The sequence below is a fragment of the Muscardinus avellanarius genome (genome assembly GCF_963383645.1).
Source record: "Muscardinus avellanarius genome assembly, chromosome: 21".
In the NCBI taxonomy this organism is placed as follows: Eukaryota; Metazoa; Chordata; class Mammalia; order Rodentia; family Gliridae; genus Muscardinus; species Muscardinus avellanarius.
In genome coordinates this window covers 14,797,997-14,814,665 of record NC_137807.1, presented here as the reverse complement: position 1 = coordinate 14,814,665, position 16,669 = coordinate 14,797,997, and the positions used below count along the sequence as shown (strand labels likewise).

The 16,669-nt window shown below is 47.3% G+C and overlaps 1 protein-coding gene across 1 annotated transcript; it reads left to right on the top strand.

Moving 5' to 3' along the window:
• Positions 1 to 572: 572 nt before the first annotated feature.
• On the top strand, positions 573 to 14,387 carry LOC308278151 (2'-5'-oligoadenylate synthase-like protein 2; the record flags this gene model as incomplete). Its single annotated transcript, XM_080717778.1, is given in 7 exon segments — positions 573 to 767; positions 4,718 to 5,006; positions 6,256 to 6,431; positions 10,671 to 10,909; positions 12,210 to 12,351; positions 13,878 to 14,348; positions 14,352 to 14,387. Coding segments are annotated over 7 exon segments (1,548 nt in total).
• Between the last annotated feature and the right edge of the window lie 2,282 nt (positions 14,388 to 16,669).

The following is a 16,669-nucleotide window of genomic DNA, read 5'->3' as shown; positions in this document are numbered from 1 at the left end:
GAATCTCCCACTTTGGTAATCTATGATAGAAGAAAGCAAGCAAGAAAGGGTGTGTATATTTCCCCCCTTAGAAAGTAAAGAGCTCAGTGGACCCCGGGCGCCGGGCGCCCTGAGGCTTGACCCAAACTCCCCGCACCTCAGGCGGTCGGCACCCTGGGCCACAGGGGTGGACACGACTCAGTTCGAGTAGGGCATCCCGGTGTCCTCCCCAAGCAGCAGGAGATGGAGGAGGGGGAGGCCGGCTCCAGATCCCCTGGCTGTTCTTTCCAGCTTCCAAAGTTGAAAAAGGAAAATCCATTTCCATAGTTTCAGTTTCCATTATTGGAAAAGCTCAGTTTCGGTTTCCAGTCTGGCAGGAGGGCTGGCTGCAGAACTCAAGGGAGGAGCCACACGATATACGATGTGCAGCCAAGAGAAAGCTTCCAGCCCTGGCTGCATGCAGATGAGGGGACTCCCTCTCTGTCCCAATCACCTCCCTAGCTCTTTAGCCACTGGAGAAGGCTGCAAGGGCCCCTTACAGGGCTGGACAGAGAAGAGCAAGTTTATTCCAAGGGTCCGCCGTGTCTGCAGAGATGGAGCCCTCCCAGGACCTGTATGGGACCCCTGGGGACAGGCTGGATGCCTTCCTGCAGAGCCTTCAGCCTCAGGAGGACTGGAAGGAGGAAAGCCGGGACGTCTGGCAGAGACTTGTGCGGTTCTTTCGGGAGCAGTGCTTCCAGGACCGGCTGGTTCTGGGCTGTGAAGTCAGGGTGCTGAAGGTGCTGAAGGTGAGCACTTGGGGTCCTGGGGTTCAAATCCCTGTCCCACCAGGGCTGTTTGTGCATGCCTGTAATCCCAGTGCTTGGGAGGCTGTGACAGGAGGATTGTAGATGCAAGGACAGCCTCAGCAGGTAGTGAGATTTTCATTAACCTAGCAACTGTGTGTGTGTGTGTGTGTGTGTGTGTGTGTGTGTGTGTGTGTGTGTGAGACTAGGGATTAAACCCAGAAGTATTCTACCTCCAAGCTACTCTCCCAGCACTCTTTTATTTTTATTTTGAGACGGTCTCACTAGGTTGATGAGAGTCTCACTACTTGCTGAAGTTGTCCCTGGTATCTGTGAACCTCCTGTCTCAGCCTCCCAGGGGGATTATAGGTGAGTACCGCCATGCCTGGCTCTGCCTCCTATTTAACCTGTTTTTTTTTTTTTTTTTTTGTCTTGTGGTGCTGGGGATGGAACACAGAGCCTCTCAAATCTAGGCTCTACCACCGAGCTGCACCTTTCTCCCTCCCTTTTTATTTTGAAATAAGGTTTCCCTAAATGGCCCAGGCTGACCAGGAATGTGTGATCCTCTTGCCTCAGCCTCCCGAGTAGCTGGGATTATCGGTATGCGCCACCACAAGTGGTTAAAGTAAGTGGGTTTATAGAACCATTACAGGTGCTAGCGAGAAAAAGAACCGGATCCTGGGACAAGTTTCCGGAAACTACCAACAGTAAGGCGCAGTAGCAGTAGCAGTTGAAAAGATCCCCACGCATATCTCTTTCTTCTCTCGCATCCTCTTTTTCTTCTTTTGGCAGTGGACACTGAACCCAAGGCATTCCACCTCTCAGCTACACCCTCGCCCTTTTCATTTTTATTTTGAAACAGGATCTTGCTAGGTTGCTGAGTCTCACTAAGTTGCTTAACCTGTTTTCCTCAGAGCAATAAATGGCGGGGGGCACCCAACAATATGGGTGGCTACCGAAGACATTGTGCTAAATGGGGGGAAAAGGCAATTTCAAAAGGTCACAAAGCTTTGGGAAGATTCCATTCATAGCTGGCCTCCGTATCTGGTCTCTCAGGGGACTGGTATCTCCGTATCTGAGGGGACTGGTCTCTCCCCACAGCCGCAGATCCTGAAATTGCTGATGCTCAAGTCCCTCATATAAAATGGCGTGGTATTTGCACGCAACCGACACACATCCTTTTGTTTAACCATCTCTGGATGATCGTGGCATCTAAGATAATGCAAATACCACAGGAGTAGTGGTTACGTGGTATTGTTTTAGGAGAGATGACAAGCAAAACGTTTGTACATGTTCGGCATAGACGCTATGTTTTTATTCTTTTTATTTGAGGTTAATTAAATCTGCATATAGGGAACTTGCCAATACAAAGGACTGACTGTATTCAGAAAAATTAATTACAGAATAACAATACAGCAATAAAAAATAGAATAAAATAATAAAACAATGCAACAAGAAAATAATAAAGCTAGACAATATAACCGCTATTTACATAGTGGCACTTATATTAGAGATTATAAATAAACAAGAGATATTTAAAATATATGCACAAAGCTGGGTGTGGTGACACACGCTTGTAATCCCTGCCCTTGGGAGGCTGAGTCAGGAGGATCGCATAGGTTTGAAGCCAGCCTCAGCTACTTAGTGAGGCTGTCAGCAACTCAGCGAGACCCTGTTTCCAAATAAAACATAAAATAGGTCTGAGAGTATAGCCCGGAGGTAGAAAGCCCCTGGATTCTACCCCCAGTACCACACAAAAAAATTAAAAAGTAAAAAATAAAGGATATGCACAAATTATACACAAATACCACATCATTTTATTTTTTCTTTTTAATGAATATTTATTAGGGTTGTTTAATACACAATTTTTCATTTGTCATTTTGGAAGTCCTGTATTGTAAAGACAATTCTTTTGTTGATGACAAACAGCAGCAGCCACATGATTATCCTGGCCCTCCACACTGGCGTAATTCTATTTCTTTTTGAGATTCAGGCTTCCTTGTGCATTTCTGAGGTAATGGCTTTATTATTTCTGCAGTTCTGATGGGCCCTGATGCATCTGCTGATTATAAATCATCTGAGCCGGGCATGGTGGCGCACGCTTGTAATCCCAGCGCTTGGGAGGCTGAGACAGGAGGATCACAGAGGTTCAAAGTCAGCCTCAGCTACCTAGAGAGGCTCTCGGCAACTTAGTGAGACCCTGTTCCCAAATAAAGTTTAAAATAGGTCTGGGAGTATAGCCCGGAGGTGGAAAGCCCCTGGGTTCTACCCTCAGTACCACAAAATAATAAATAAATAAATAAATAAATTAATTAATTAATTAATTAAATAATAAATAAATAATCTGGTGGTTTACTTCCTTTAGAGTGCTGTGGAATCACAGAAGAGTTAGATGGTAGCCCTGATGATCTCAAGGCTTCTGAAACACCAAGTGTGGCGTTGTCTCTTCTTCAGGAAACCGTATTAATGGAATATGTGGCAGATACCATTTTGCTGCCCATCATGACCCCCAAGAAGGGGCAGTGTCTGGGGTGCAGGTGGGCCCCAGTGATGGGGGAGTCAGGCAGCTGGGGACTACCACATCATTTGATATGAGACTTTATTTTTTATTTTGGGCACTGGGAACTGGATACCCAGAAGCATTCTACCTCCAAACCACACAACCAGCCGTATTTTATTTTTTATTTTGAAACAAGGTCTCACTAAATTGCTGAGGGCCTCACTAAGTAGCTAAGACTGGCCTAGAACCTACAATGAGGATTGTATCTCCCACATATTGGTATTAAAAGCGTGTGCCACCGCCCACTTGTAGGTATTGGCACACTCTTGTAATGCCAATACGTGGGAGGCTGAGACAGGAGGATTGCGGTTCATGGCCAGCCTCAGCTACTTAGTGAGGTTCTTTGCAACTCAAACTAAAGAATAAAAAATAGGGCTGGGGATGTAGCTCAAAGATAGAATGCCCCTCTGTGTGTGATGATGCACTCTTTTTTTTTTTTTTTTCCAATACTGGGGATTGAACCCAGGGGCATTCTGCCTCCAAGTTATACCCCCCAGCCCTAATTTTTTATCCTTTATTTTGAAACAGAGTCTCACTGAGTTGCAAAGGGCCTCACTAAGTAGCTGAGGCTGTCCTCGAACTGCGATCCTCCTGTCTTAGCTTCCCAAATGCTGGGTTTGCAGGCGTGTGGCCGAGTACCTGCGCATATATATATATATATATATATATATATATATATATATATATATATATTTTTTTTTTTTTTTTTTTTTTTTGGTGGTACTGGGGTTCCTGGAAGCCCTTCTGGGCTACACTCCCAGACCTATTTTTTTTTATATGTTGTTATTTGGAAACAGGGTCTCTTAAGCCAGCAAGGCTGGGTTTCGAACCTGCGCGATCCTCCTGTCTCTGCCTCCCAAGTGCGGGGATTACAAGCGTGCACCACCACGCCCGGCTTACCTGCATTTTTTGTGTAATCATGTGGTACTGGGTACAGAGACATCTACCTCCAAGTAGGATACCTTCAGCCTATTTTATTTATTTTTTACTTTGAAACAGGGTCTCGCTAAGTTGCGAAGTGCCTCGCTAAGGACCTGAAGCTGGCCATGAACCTGTGATCCTCCTGTCCCAGCCTCCCAAGTGCCGGGATTGCAGGCGTGCGCCACCATGCCTGGCTAGAGTACCTGTATTTTAACTGCAACCCACCGCATGAGATTGCGTGTGGAACTTCCCACTTGTGGCATCAGTGTCGACACTGAAAAGGCTTGAATGTGGGTACGTTTGGGATGTCTGGGTTGGGGAGCAGGACGCTTGAGCTGCAGGGCCTGCCGTGGAGCTGCTGTTGACGATGGGAACCAAGGGGCGTGGGGGGTCTGCACATTCGGCTTCCCTCTCAACCGCGAAGCATCCCATCTCGGTGGAAGTGAAGCTTCCCCATTATCCTCCCCCACAGGGCGGCTCCTCGGGGAAGGGGACAACCCTGAACCACAGCTCTGACCTGGACATCATTCTGTTCCTGAGCTGCTTCTCCAGCTTCCAAGAGCAGGCGCAGATGCGAACACATATTCTCACCTTCATTGAGGAGAGACTGGACTTCTGCAGCAAAAGCCTGGCCTATGACATCACCGTGGTCCAACACAAAGAAGGACCCAGGGCCCCTCGCTCTCTGACCCTAGAGGTCCAGTGCAGGAAGAGCAGTGAAGTCATCCGAGTGGACGTGCTCCCGGCTTATGATGCTCTGGGTAAGGGCTGCGATGGGTCGGGTACAGAGAGGCTAGTCAGGGGCCCTTCACCAACCTGGTCTTGGGGGAGTCTGGGAAAGTGGAAACCAATGAGAGATAGAAGATGTACGTCCTTCCACATAGGCATCTGGTACCACCTCCAGCATCGCATGAGGAAAGGGAATTGGTCCTAAATAATGAATTCTCACCCAACCCAAGGAGGAGACTCTTCTTCCACCTTCTGGGAAATACCAGGCCAAGCAAGCACTTCCAGGTGTTTGGAGTCTCAGAAATGGATTGGAATCTTCTTTGTTTTTTTTTTTTGTTTGTTTTTGTGTGTGTGTGTGTGTGTGTGTGTGTGTGTGTGTGTGGAACTGGGGACTGAACTTAGGTGTGTTCTACCTCTGAGCTACACCCCCCAGCCCTTTGAATTTTTTATTTCCAAACAAGGTCTCTTTAAGTTGCTGAGTCTTGCTAAAATGCTGATACTGGCCTCATATCCGCGATCCTCCTGTCTCAGACTACAAGCACTAGGGTTGTAGACATGCGTCACTGTACCTAGCTTGGAATCATCTTTAAATCAGAACTCTAGCTGGGCGTGGTGGCGCACGCTTGTAATCCCCGCCCTTGGGAGGCGGAGGCAGGAGGATCGTGCAGGTTCGAAGCCAGCCATGCTGGCTTAAGAGACCCTGTTTCCAAATTAAAATATAAAATAGGTGTGGGAGTGTAGCCTGGAGGTAGAAGGGTTCCATCCCCAGTACCGCCAAAAAAAAAATTAAATAACTAAAAAATAAATCAGAACTCTAGATATCTTTTAATTTGGGCTCTAAAATTTACTAGTTTCCTGACCTTGGGCAAACTACTTAACACCTCCAAGACTAAGCATACCAACCCGTTAAAGACAACATTATCCCATGTGAGTACAGCCATAAGACACTGGCAATATTTGACCATGTTAACACACAAAAATGGCAATTTCCTATGATTCTACTTAAATGTATCTGCTTCATGGAGTCATTCTCAGAGTTGCATGAGCTTAGCCTAGGGTCGGTCTTATCTTTGGTCAGTGTGAGTTATTAAAACCTATGTGATTTTTGGGTGTGCCCCCAAACCAGCTAAGCCTCTACTTACTTAATAGTAAAATGGGGAAAGGACCACTGTAGCGAGCATTATTATTATCATGAGATGATTTTTGCATACTCTAAGGTCAGTGGCCCTTTTCTTACCCTCAAGGGCAGAATTCCACGACCTAATACTTTTCTCCTCCCAGGAAACTTTTGCCCAGACTCAAAACCATCACCAGATATCTATGAAGATTTAATAAACACCAAGAGCCATCCTGGGGCGTTCTCACCAAGCTTCACAGTGTTGCAGAGACACTTTGTAAAAGGCCGACCAGTAAAACTGAAAAACCTCCTAAGGCTGGTGAAGTTCTGGTACCAGAAGGTGAGAGGTGGGTGCCGGGCTGGGAGGCGTGGGGACCAGGGCGGAAGGAGCACAGCTGGCTTGGTGTGTGTGTGTGTGTGTGTGTGTGTGTGTGTGTGTGTGTGTGTGTGTGTGGTGCTGGCGAAGAAACCCAGGGCATTCTACCTCTGAGCTACACCCCCTGCCCTATTTCAGTTTTATATGGAAACAGAGTCTCACTGAGTTGCTGAACCTGGCCTCAAACCTGTGATCTACCTGTCTCAGGCTCCCAAGTATGGGATTACAAATGTGCACCACCACACCCAGCTTGTACTGGGGCTTTTTATTTTATTTTTTGGCAGTACTGGGGATGAAACCTAGGGGCATTCTACCTTCAAGCTACAGCCCCAGACCTATTTTTTTATTCATTATTTTGAAACAGGGTCTCACTGAGTTGCAAAGGGCCTCACTAAATAGTTGAGGCTGTCGGAGAACCATAATCCTCCTGTCCCAGCCTCCCAAATGCTTGGATTACAAGAGTGCGCCACCACGCCCGGTGTACTGGGGCTTAAACCCAGGGCTTTATATATGCTAGGCAAGCCCTTTAACCCTGAACTACATCCCAATGACCCCCAGCATTTGTGTGTGTGTGCTACTGGGGTTCCTGGAAGCCATTCTACCTCCGGGATACACTCCCAGACCTATTTTATACTTTTTTTTATTTTTGGAAACAGGGTCTCCTAAGCCAGCGGGGCTGGCTTCGAACCAGAGCGATCCTCCTGTCTCCGCCTCCCAAGCACGAGGATTACAAGCGTTCGCCACCACACCCGGCTCTCTATTATTTATTTACTGGTACTAGAGAATGAACCCAGACGCAATCTACCTCCAGCCCTGTTTATTTTGCAACAGGGTTTAACTAACTTACTGAAGGTCTCCCTAAAGTGCTAAAAGGTGGTCTCAAAGCTGTGATCCTCCTGTATCAGGCTCCCACAGTACTGTCTAAGGAAAAGAGGCAGGTTAAATAGTTTAAGTGAAAACAGCATCATCGGAAGTTCTTTGTAACTGCAGAGCACTGGACAGCGTCGGGGCGGCCATTGCTATTCTGATGGGGTTTGTTGGTGCTCTACTCTGTGACCTTTTGAAGCACCGGGTCCTGTTTAGAGTCTCCTGGTTCGAATACCAGATCCCTCAAGGGCAACTACATGGTTCCTGAAGAGGACAGCACGCTTTGCAACAAGCTGCAGACTCTGGGCAGCTCATAAAACAGTAAAACAACCTTAATGCATCTACCAAGTGGCCAGAGTTAACAGTGTTCCACAGCTTAGGCTACAAACACGGCACATTTCCCCACTTAGTCTCCCTAGCAGCTCTGTATGACATGCGTTGTGCATTGCCTGCATTTGGAGATGAGAAAACCAAGACTCAAAACTCAAGTGGAGCCGGGCGTGGTGGCGCACGCTTGTAATCCCCACGCTTGGGAGGCAGAGACAGGAGGATCGCGCAGGTTCGAAGCCAGCCTCAGCTGCTTTAAGAGACCCTGTTTCCAAATAAAATATAAAATAGGTCTGGGAGTGTAGCCCGGAGGTAGAAGGCCCCTGGGCTCCATTCCTAGTACCACCAAAAAAAAAAAAAAAAAAACAACAACAACCAAAAAACAAAACTCAAGTGGAGCTGAGATTTGAACTCAGAGAATTTATGCTCTAGACTAGAATTTGTGTGCTCTTAATAACACCAAATGTTCTTCATGATGATAATTGTTTTTCTGACTACCTGAATGTTACATTGGACTCATTTTTAAAAAATTTCAGTGAGGCAAGTGCTCTCCCATTGAACCACATCCCCAGCCCTTTTTTATTTTTTATTTTGAGACAGGATCTCAATAAGTTGCCCGGGCTGGCCTTGAACTTGTGATCTTCCTGCCTCAGACTCCTGAGTAACTGGGATTGCAGGCCTGCACCCCTGCGCCTGACCTCTGATTTCTTTTATAAATTATGAATTTCCTATCTGACCCCCTTTTCTCCCTTACTTTCCCTCTCTAATCTAGAGTCACTTAATTTTTCTTTGACTATGTCTAATATATAATTTAACTAATATATAATTTAACTCCATTTGTAATTTCTTTTGGCATACAAGCGTGACATTGGGATCTCCTGTATTTGCTTCATTCTCTCTCAAATGGCTAATAAGTTGTGCGTTGCTTATTGAATTACCCATCCTTCCCCCCCCCCAACACACCCCAAACTAAAATACTGGCTCCAACAAATATTAAATTGCTGTAACTACTGGAAACTAATTCTGGGCTATCTGTCTATTACACTTCACTCTGTTCAGTCCTAAGTCAAAAGCATACTGTTTCTGTTGCAACTGCTTTATATAATATAATATATCCAAGAAGACAAACATCAAAAAACATCAAGGTTAGCCGGGCGTGGTGGCGCACGCTTGTAATCCCCGCGCTTGGGAGGCAGAGACAGGAGGATCGCGCAGGTTCGGAGCCAGCCGCACGCTGGCTTAGGAGACCCTGTTTCCAAATAAAAATGTAAAAAAAAAAAAAAATAGGTCTGGGAGTGTAGCCCAGAGGTAGAAGGGCTTCCAGGAACCCCAGTACCACCAAAAAAAAAAAAAAAAAAAAAAATCAAGCTTTTTTTTTTTTTTTTTTTTTTTTTTTTTACAGTACTGAAGATGAAATTCAGGGACTCAGGGGGCCATTCTACCTCCGAACTACACCCCCAGCCCTAGTTTTTAGTTTTTAGTTTAGTTTTTTTTTTTGTTGTTTGTTTGTTTTTTAAACAGGGTCTCACTGAGTTGAGAAGAGCCTCTCTAAGTAGCTGAGGCTGGCCATGATCATCCAGTCAGTCTCAGCCTCCAGAATGCTGGGATTACAAGCGTGTGCCACCATGCCTGGCTCAAGCTATTTTTATTTTCCCCAATTTCTTGGCTCTTACTAAGCATATATGCTTCTGTATGAATTTTAAGATAACTTATCCTGTTAAAAAAAAAAACAAAACTACTCCCCACCCCGAGGCAGGCACCCTAGTATTTGGAAGGCAGAGACAGGAGGATTGTAGGTTCTCAGACAACCTCAACTATTAATGATGCCCTCCACAACTTAATGAGACCTTGTTTCAAAATAAAGAATAAAAAATAGGGCTGGGGCTGTAGCTCAGAGGTAGAATGCCTCTGGGTTCAGTCCTCAGATCCACAAACAAAACAACAAAACACCCCCTAGTTGAGCAGGGCAGCACGCTTAGAATCCCAGTACTTGGGAGAGTGAGACAGGAGGATCCGGGTTTAAGGCCAGATCAGAAACTTAGTGAGACCCTGTTTAAAAATAAATTAGGGGCCGGGCGTGGTGGCGCACGCTTGTAATCCCCGCGCTTGGGAGGCAGACAGGAGGATCGCGCAGGTTCGAAGCCAGCCGCGCTGGCTCAAGAAGAGACCCTGTTTCCAAAAATAAAATTGGTCTGGGAGTGTAGCCCGGAGGTAGAAGGGCTTCCAGGAACCCCGGTACCACCAAAATAATAATAACAATAATAATAATAATAATAATAATAATAATAAATTTTAAAAAATAATAAATTAGGGGCCGGGTGTGGTGGCGCACACTTGTAATCCCCGCGCTTGGGAGGCAGAGACAGGAGGATCGCACAGGTTCAAAGCCAGCCTCGCTGCTTAAGAGACCCTGTTTCCAAATAAAAATATAAAATAGGTCTGGGAGTGTAGCCCGGAGGTAGAAGGGTTTCCAGGAACCCCAGTACCACCTAAATAAATAAATAAATGAATAAATAAATAAATAAATTAGGTTGGAGGTGAAGTTCAGTGGTAGAATTCCCCTGGATTCAATCCCCAGTACCACAAACAAACAAACAAACAAAAAACCCTGGGATTCTAATTTAAATTGCAGTCAATTTCTAAGTTAATTTTGGAGGAACTGATCATTTCACCTTATTCTTTTACCTTTCTGTTTGTTCTGGTGTTGTTTTATGTTGTCTGTGTGTTTTAGTTTTTTCCAATTATTTCCTGTTTTCACTATATTATATTGCCTCCTCCATCCCAACTGAATCACATGAGTTGCTGAGACCCAGGAGGTCCATAAGAGACCCGACCTTTTTAGTGATACCTCAATGACCCTAGGACCTAAGTTCACCGAGACGCCACCATTCCACAGCTTGGCTACATAATGCACCATGCCTGACAATCCTCAGCGCATCACCGTGGCATGTTCTTTCTCTCTCTCCTCCACCTGTCCCCCCACCCCGCCTTCGCCCCACCTCCCTTCAGTATGTGAAACAGAAATACAGGAAAGCGTTGCCCTCCAAATACGCAATGGAGCTCCTGACCGTCTACGCCTGGGAGATGGGTACCGATGAGAGTGAGAGCTTCGACACTGCTCAAGGGCTGGTGGCTGTGATGGAACTCCTCAGAGATTATGAACACATCTGCATCTACTGGACCAAATACTATGATTTCCAAAATGAGACTGTCAGAAGCTGTATCAAACAGCAGCTGAAGATGTCCAGGTGAGTATGTCGGTTGCATTGTTTTCAGCTTCAAGGAATAGAAAACCCAGCTGGAAGGGCTTTAAAAAAATAAAAGGAACCGGGCGTGGTGGCGCACGCTTGTAATCCCAGCATTCGGGAGGCTGAGACAGGAGGATCACGGTTCGCGGACAGCCTCAGTTACTTAGTGAGGCCCTCTGCAACTCGATGAGACCCTGTTTCAAAATAAAGAATGAAAAATTGGGCAGGGGGTGTAGCTCGGAGGACAAATGCCTCTGAGTTCCATCCCCAGCCCCACAAAAAAACAAAAATAATAAATAAATAAATAAATAAATAAATAAATGGTGTTTATCCGGCTGTGGTGGCGCACGCTTGTAATCCCAGCATTTGACAGGCTGAGACAGGAAGATTGCAGTTTGAGGACAGCCTCAGCTACTTAGTGAGGCCCTTTGCAACTCAGTGAGACCCTGTTTCAAAATAAAGACTAAAAAATAGGGAGCCGGGCGTGGTGGCTCACACTTGTAATCCCAGTATTTGGGAGGCTGAGACAGGAAGATCTGGGTTCGCGGACAGCCTCAGCTACTTAGTGAGACCCTCTGCAATTTAGTGAGATCCCGTTTCAAAATAAAAAATAAAAAATAGGGCTGGGGGTGTGGCTCAGAGGTAGAATGCCCCTGGGTTCTATCCCCAGTACTGCAAAAAATATCTATAAAAAAAAAATTTAAAGGCATGTAAACCGGGGGTGGTGGTGCACACTTGTAATCCCTGCGCTTGGGAGGCTGAGACAGGAGGATCACACAGGTTCAAAGCCAGCTACTTAGTGAGGCTCTCAGCAACTTAGTGAGACCCTGTTTCCAAATAAAAATATAAAATAGATCTGGGAGTATAGCCCGGAGGTAGAAAGCCTCTGGGTTCCACCCCCAGTACCACAAAAAAAAAAAAAAGAAAAAGAAAAGCAAAAAAGCATGTGTTGTCTTCTGCAGCCAAACAGCCCAAAGACAAGAGAAACGTCAGGTATGCTGTGATCCAGATGTTTGCTACGTGATTGGAATCCTTCCTATGACTTGCTCAGCTCTCCCTTCCCAGAGCTTTACCGTCACATTCAGGTCAATTCCTTCATGGTTTCCTCAGTTCTAGGATTCTTAGAAGGAACATTTCAAGAAAGATCTCCAAGATTCGCTCTCCACTAGGCCAACCAGGTTATAACTCCAATGCCAACCCAGAGCTTGTGCTTGCGTGGCATCCTTGCTGAGTTCCGCAGACATTCGTGCCAGAAGCAGGGTTCCACGTGTGACCGATCTGCTACCCCTTTCTTTCCCAGGCCTGTTATCCTAGACCCAGCCGACCCCACCAACAACCTGGGAAAGGCGAGAGGATGGGACCTGGTGGCCAGAGAGGCTGCACACTGCCTGTGGCAGGCCTGCTGCAGCACAGAGGACCCTGGCCAGGCCTGGGATGTGCAGGTATGACCCCAGCCCCAGGCACCACTCACAATCCCTGCCCTGCTCTGCAGCCAATTTAGAGATATAGTCAAAGAATTTGCTGACATAATATATTTACAAGATATAATCTGGGCGTGGCGGTGCACGCCTGAATCCCAGGCTGAGGCCGGAGGATCACAGGTTCGAGGCCAGCCTTAGCAACTTAGCAAGACCCTGTTTCAAAATAAAAGAGATGAAGACATAGCTCAAAGGTAGATTGAATCTAGGGGCATTCTACCTCTGAACTACAACTCCAGCTTTATTTTCTTCTTTATTATAAAACATGGTCTCACTAAGTTGCAAAGGGCCTCACTAAATTGCTGAGCTGGCTAAGAATCTGTGATTCCCTATCTCAGCCTCCCAAGTACTGGGATTACAGGCTGCACCAACACATCTGGCAGCCCAGTCATTCTGTAAGCCTAGGATGGCCAAATAGTTTCCTGTGCTTGGGACGGTCCTAGGCTTGTAGTCCCACATAGTTCTTAGTAGCATCTTTTACTTCAGAAAGTGTCTCAGTGGATGGTAAATGACAACATCAAAAGTCAGAGGGAAGGCCGGAATCGGAGCCTGCCATGAAGCAAGGCCAGTGCTGGGGCCTCTGAGGCTGGGATCGGAGCCTGCCGAGGGGTTAGGACAGTGCTGGGGACTCTGAGGCCGGGATCGAAGCCTACCATGAGGCAAGGCCAGTGCTGGGGCCTCCAAGGTTGGGATCGGAGCCTGCTGAGGGGTTAGGCCAGTGCCGGGACCGGTGAGGTTGGGATCAGAGCCTGCCGTGAGGCAAGGCCGGTGCTGGGAGGAAACTAGGAGGAAAGGGGTAACAGGAGGAGGTCAAATTGTAGAAAGGGCCCTATAGAGAAGCAATTAAGAGGTGACCAATCAGAGGGGATGAGATGGGGGAGGACGGAACCTCTTTAAAACTCAGGAGGTATGTAAACAAATGTATCAAAGATAATCACCAATCAAGCTAGGGATCGAGGGAGGGGGAGGGAATGGGATGGGGATTGGATGAGGGCTAATTGGATGATGTGTGCTTGTATATCCTCTCAGGTCTTGTATTCCAATGTGATGTATGATTACAATGCACCAATAAAAATATTTTAAAAAACCAAAAATTGACAAATATATTTTATATTTGTCAATTTATATATTGACAAAATATATTTTATATTTGTCAAAATATATCAGAGGGGAAGCCAGGTACGCACACTTATAATCCCAGTTCCTGGGAGGTTGAGACAGGAAGATGGCAGGTTCGAGGACAGCCTCAGCAACTAGTGAGATTCCTATCAACCTTATAAGACTCAGTTTCAAAATGAAAATAAAATAGGGCTGGGGGTAAAGCTTGGAGGTAGAATGCCCCTGGGTTCAATCCCTAGCACCACAGTAAATAAATAAATAAATAAATAAATAAATAAATAAATAAATAGCAGCAGCAAGATGGAGAGGCTTTGGAGGCCATGGGCAGCCATGACACCAGGTGGCTTTATGCACTCCTCCCTCCCTTTCAGAGAGCAAGGGACATCCAGGTGACCGTGAAACAGACAGGGAAGGAGGTGCTGAAACTCTCCGTGAGCCCCTACAGCCCCATCTGGAAGATGAAAATGGAGATCAAGGAGAGGAATGGCATCAGTGGACAGCAGCGACTCTCCTTCCAGGAGCCGGGACAGAGGCGGCAGCTGCTGAGCAGCCGGAAGACCCTGGAGAATTACGGGATCTTCTCCAAGGTGACCGTCCGTGTGCTGGAGACCTTCCCTCCTGAGATCCAGGTTTTTGTGGAGGAGTGCAACGGCCATAGCAAGCCATACGCCATTGAGCCTGAAGACACCATCGAAGACTTGAAAGAGAAAATTGAAGAAGCTGGAGGTCCCTGTGTAGAGGATCAGATACTGAAGTTCAAGGGCCAGAGACTGGGGAACCATCGAAGACTTGCCGACCTGGACATACAGGACTGTGACACCATCATGCTCAGAAGGAGAAACTGAAGGTCCCCAGGAGCACCCACCGCCAGGGGTGCGTAGGATCGACTGCCGTGGTCCTTCCCCTCACTCAGACACTGCTCCTGCTGAAGCCTACACGTGAGCACCCCCTTTCCTGCTGAAAGTCCTCCAATACCTCCCACCGCATAGAGAATGAAGTTCTGGAGCCAGCCGAGGGGTTAGGCCGGTGTGGGGGCCAGCGAGGCCAGAATCGGGGCCTCCCATGAGGCAAGGCCGCTGCTTGAGCCAGCGAGGTCTGGATCAGTCCACCGGGTAGCCAGGCCACCACTGGGGCCGTCAAGAGTGGGATCGGTACTTGCAATGAGGCATGCACAGAGAAATATCGCAGAAAATAAAACCCAGATGCTTCCCCTAATCAGCAATGACTAGGAGGAAAGGGGCAACAGGAAGAGGTCGAGCTATAGAAAGGGCCCTATAGTGAAGCAATTAAGGTGACCAATCAGAGGTATGGAATAGGGGAGGCTGGAGCCTCTTTAAAACTCAGGAAGTACATAAACAAATGTATCCAAGTTGATCACCAAACAAGCATGGGATCGAGGGAGGGGGAGGGAATGGGATGGGGACTGGAGGAGGGCTAATTGGATGATGTGTGCTTGTATATCCTCTCAAGTCTTGTATTCCAATGTGATGTATGATTACAATGCACCAATAAAAATAAATTTAAAAAGAGAGAGAATGAAGTTCTGGTATCTTTGTTTGGCCTTCGGGGACCTTACAATCTAGCCTTTGCTCAGCCCTCCGACCCCTCACACTCAAACTCACTAGATGCTCCCAACACTTGCCATTCCAGAGCTGCCAGGCCGTAACACGCTTACCTTGGCTTTCTCTCCGTGTCGTTTTCCTCTTTTATGCTCAGACTTTCCTTTTTCTTTCTTTTTTTTTCTTCTTTTTATTTTTTATTGTGGTACTACTGGGGCATTCTACCTCTGAGCTACACCCCCAGCACTATTTCATTTTACATATATATATATATATATATATATATATATATATATATATATATATATATATATATATATATAGTTTTTTTTGGTGGTACTGGGGTTCCTGGAAACCCTTCTACCTCTGGGCTACACTCCCAGACCTATTTTATTTTATTTTTTTTTGGAAACAGGGTCTCTTAAGCCAGCAAGGCTAGCTCCGAACCAGCCCATTACTCCTGTCTCCGCCTCCCAAGCGCGGGGATTACAAGCGTGCGCCACCACGCCCGGCCATTTTTTATACTTTAAAACAGGGTCTCGCTGGGTGGCTGAGGGTCTGGCTATTTGCTGAGGCTGTCCTTGAACTTGCAATCCTCCTGTCTCTGCCTCCCAAGTACTGGAATTACGAATGTGCACCACCCTGCCTGGCTTCAAACTTCTGAGCCACCGAATCTCAACCCGTGGATCCCAGACCAGCAGAATCAGCATCAGCTGGAACTTCTTGGAAAGGAAGACGCACAGCGGCTGTCCCGGGCTTAACCAGAGTTGGATCCTCACGCGATGAGAATCAGCAGCACTGTCTCTAACAAGCCTTTCGGGGAATTCTCCAGCAGAGCGTGAAAACCCTGATAGACCCCCCCACTCCTGGCACTGTGATACAACATTGCAGAAACACCAGGGGCCCTCCGAGCGCCTCTGTGGAATCGCCCACCTCCCCCCCCCCTTCTAAAGAAATGTGACCTTACTCTGCCTCTTCCCGCCCCGGTAGACTAGAATGGCACCTGCCCAGTGCAAACGCTTGGCACGTGCTTGCTGAAAAGGGACCTGCGCTTTAGAGTGGGTCTGGATCCTTCTCCGCGGTCCTCAGGAGAGCTCGACCCAGGCTGGCTTGGATCCCGGCCTGTGTGCTGCGGTGCCTGGACAGGGGGAGGAGGAGGGGGAGGGCAAGGGAAACGGAGGAGAAGAAAGCCAATGGGAAAAGAGAGGCTGTGGCTTTGAATCTAACAACCAAGATCGCACCTTCCCTGCCACAGGTGGCTCCACTCAAAGCTCCTCCGGATGCTGGGAAATGGGGTTGGGGGGTTGGGGGCGCGCCTTCAGACTGGCATCCAGCAGCCTCTGCCCCCAACCCCGCACCAAGAGTCGCTTCCCATCTCCCCTGCGCACCAAGTTCAATCTTGCCTTCCCATGAAAGGTGTTTGGGAGCACAGGAGCAATCGATCAAAGGAATCAAGCTCCCCACCGTGTCCCCCATTTGCCCACACCACCTGCTCACTGTTTGGTTGAAAACAGAGCTAGGGGGTTTAGGAGGGACTGGGTTATCAGAGACCGCGGGAGACCGACGGGCCACGCGTCTGGAGAGTTGTGCATAGTCCTGATCGG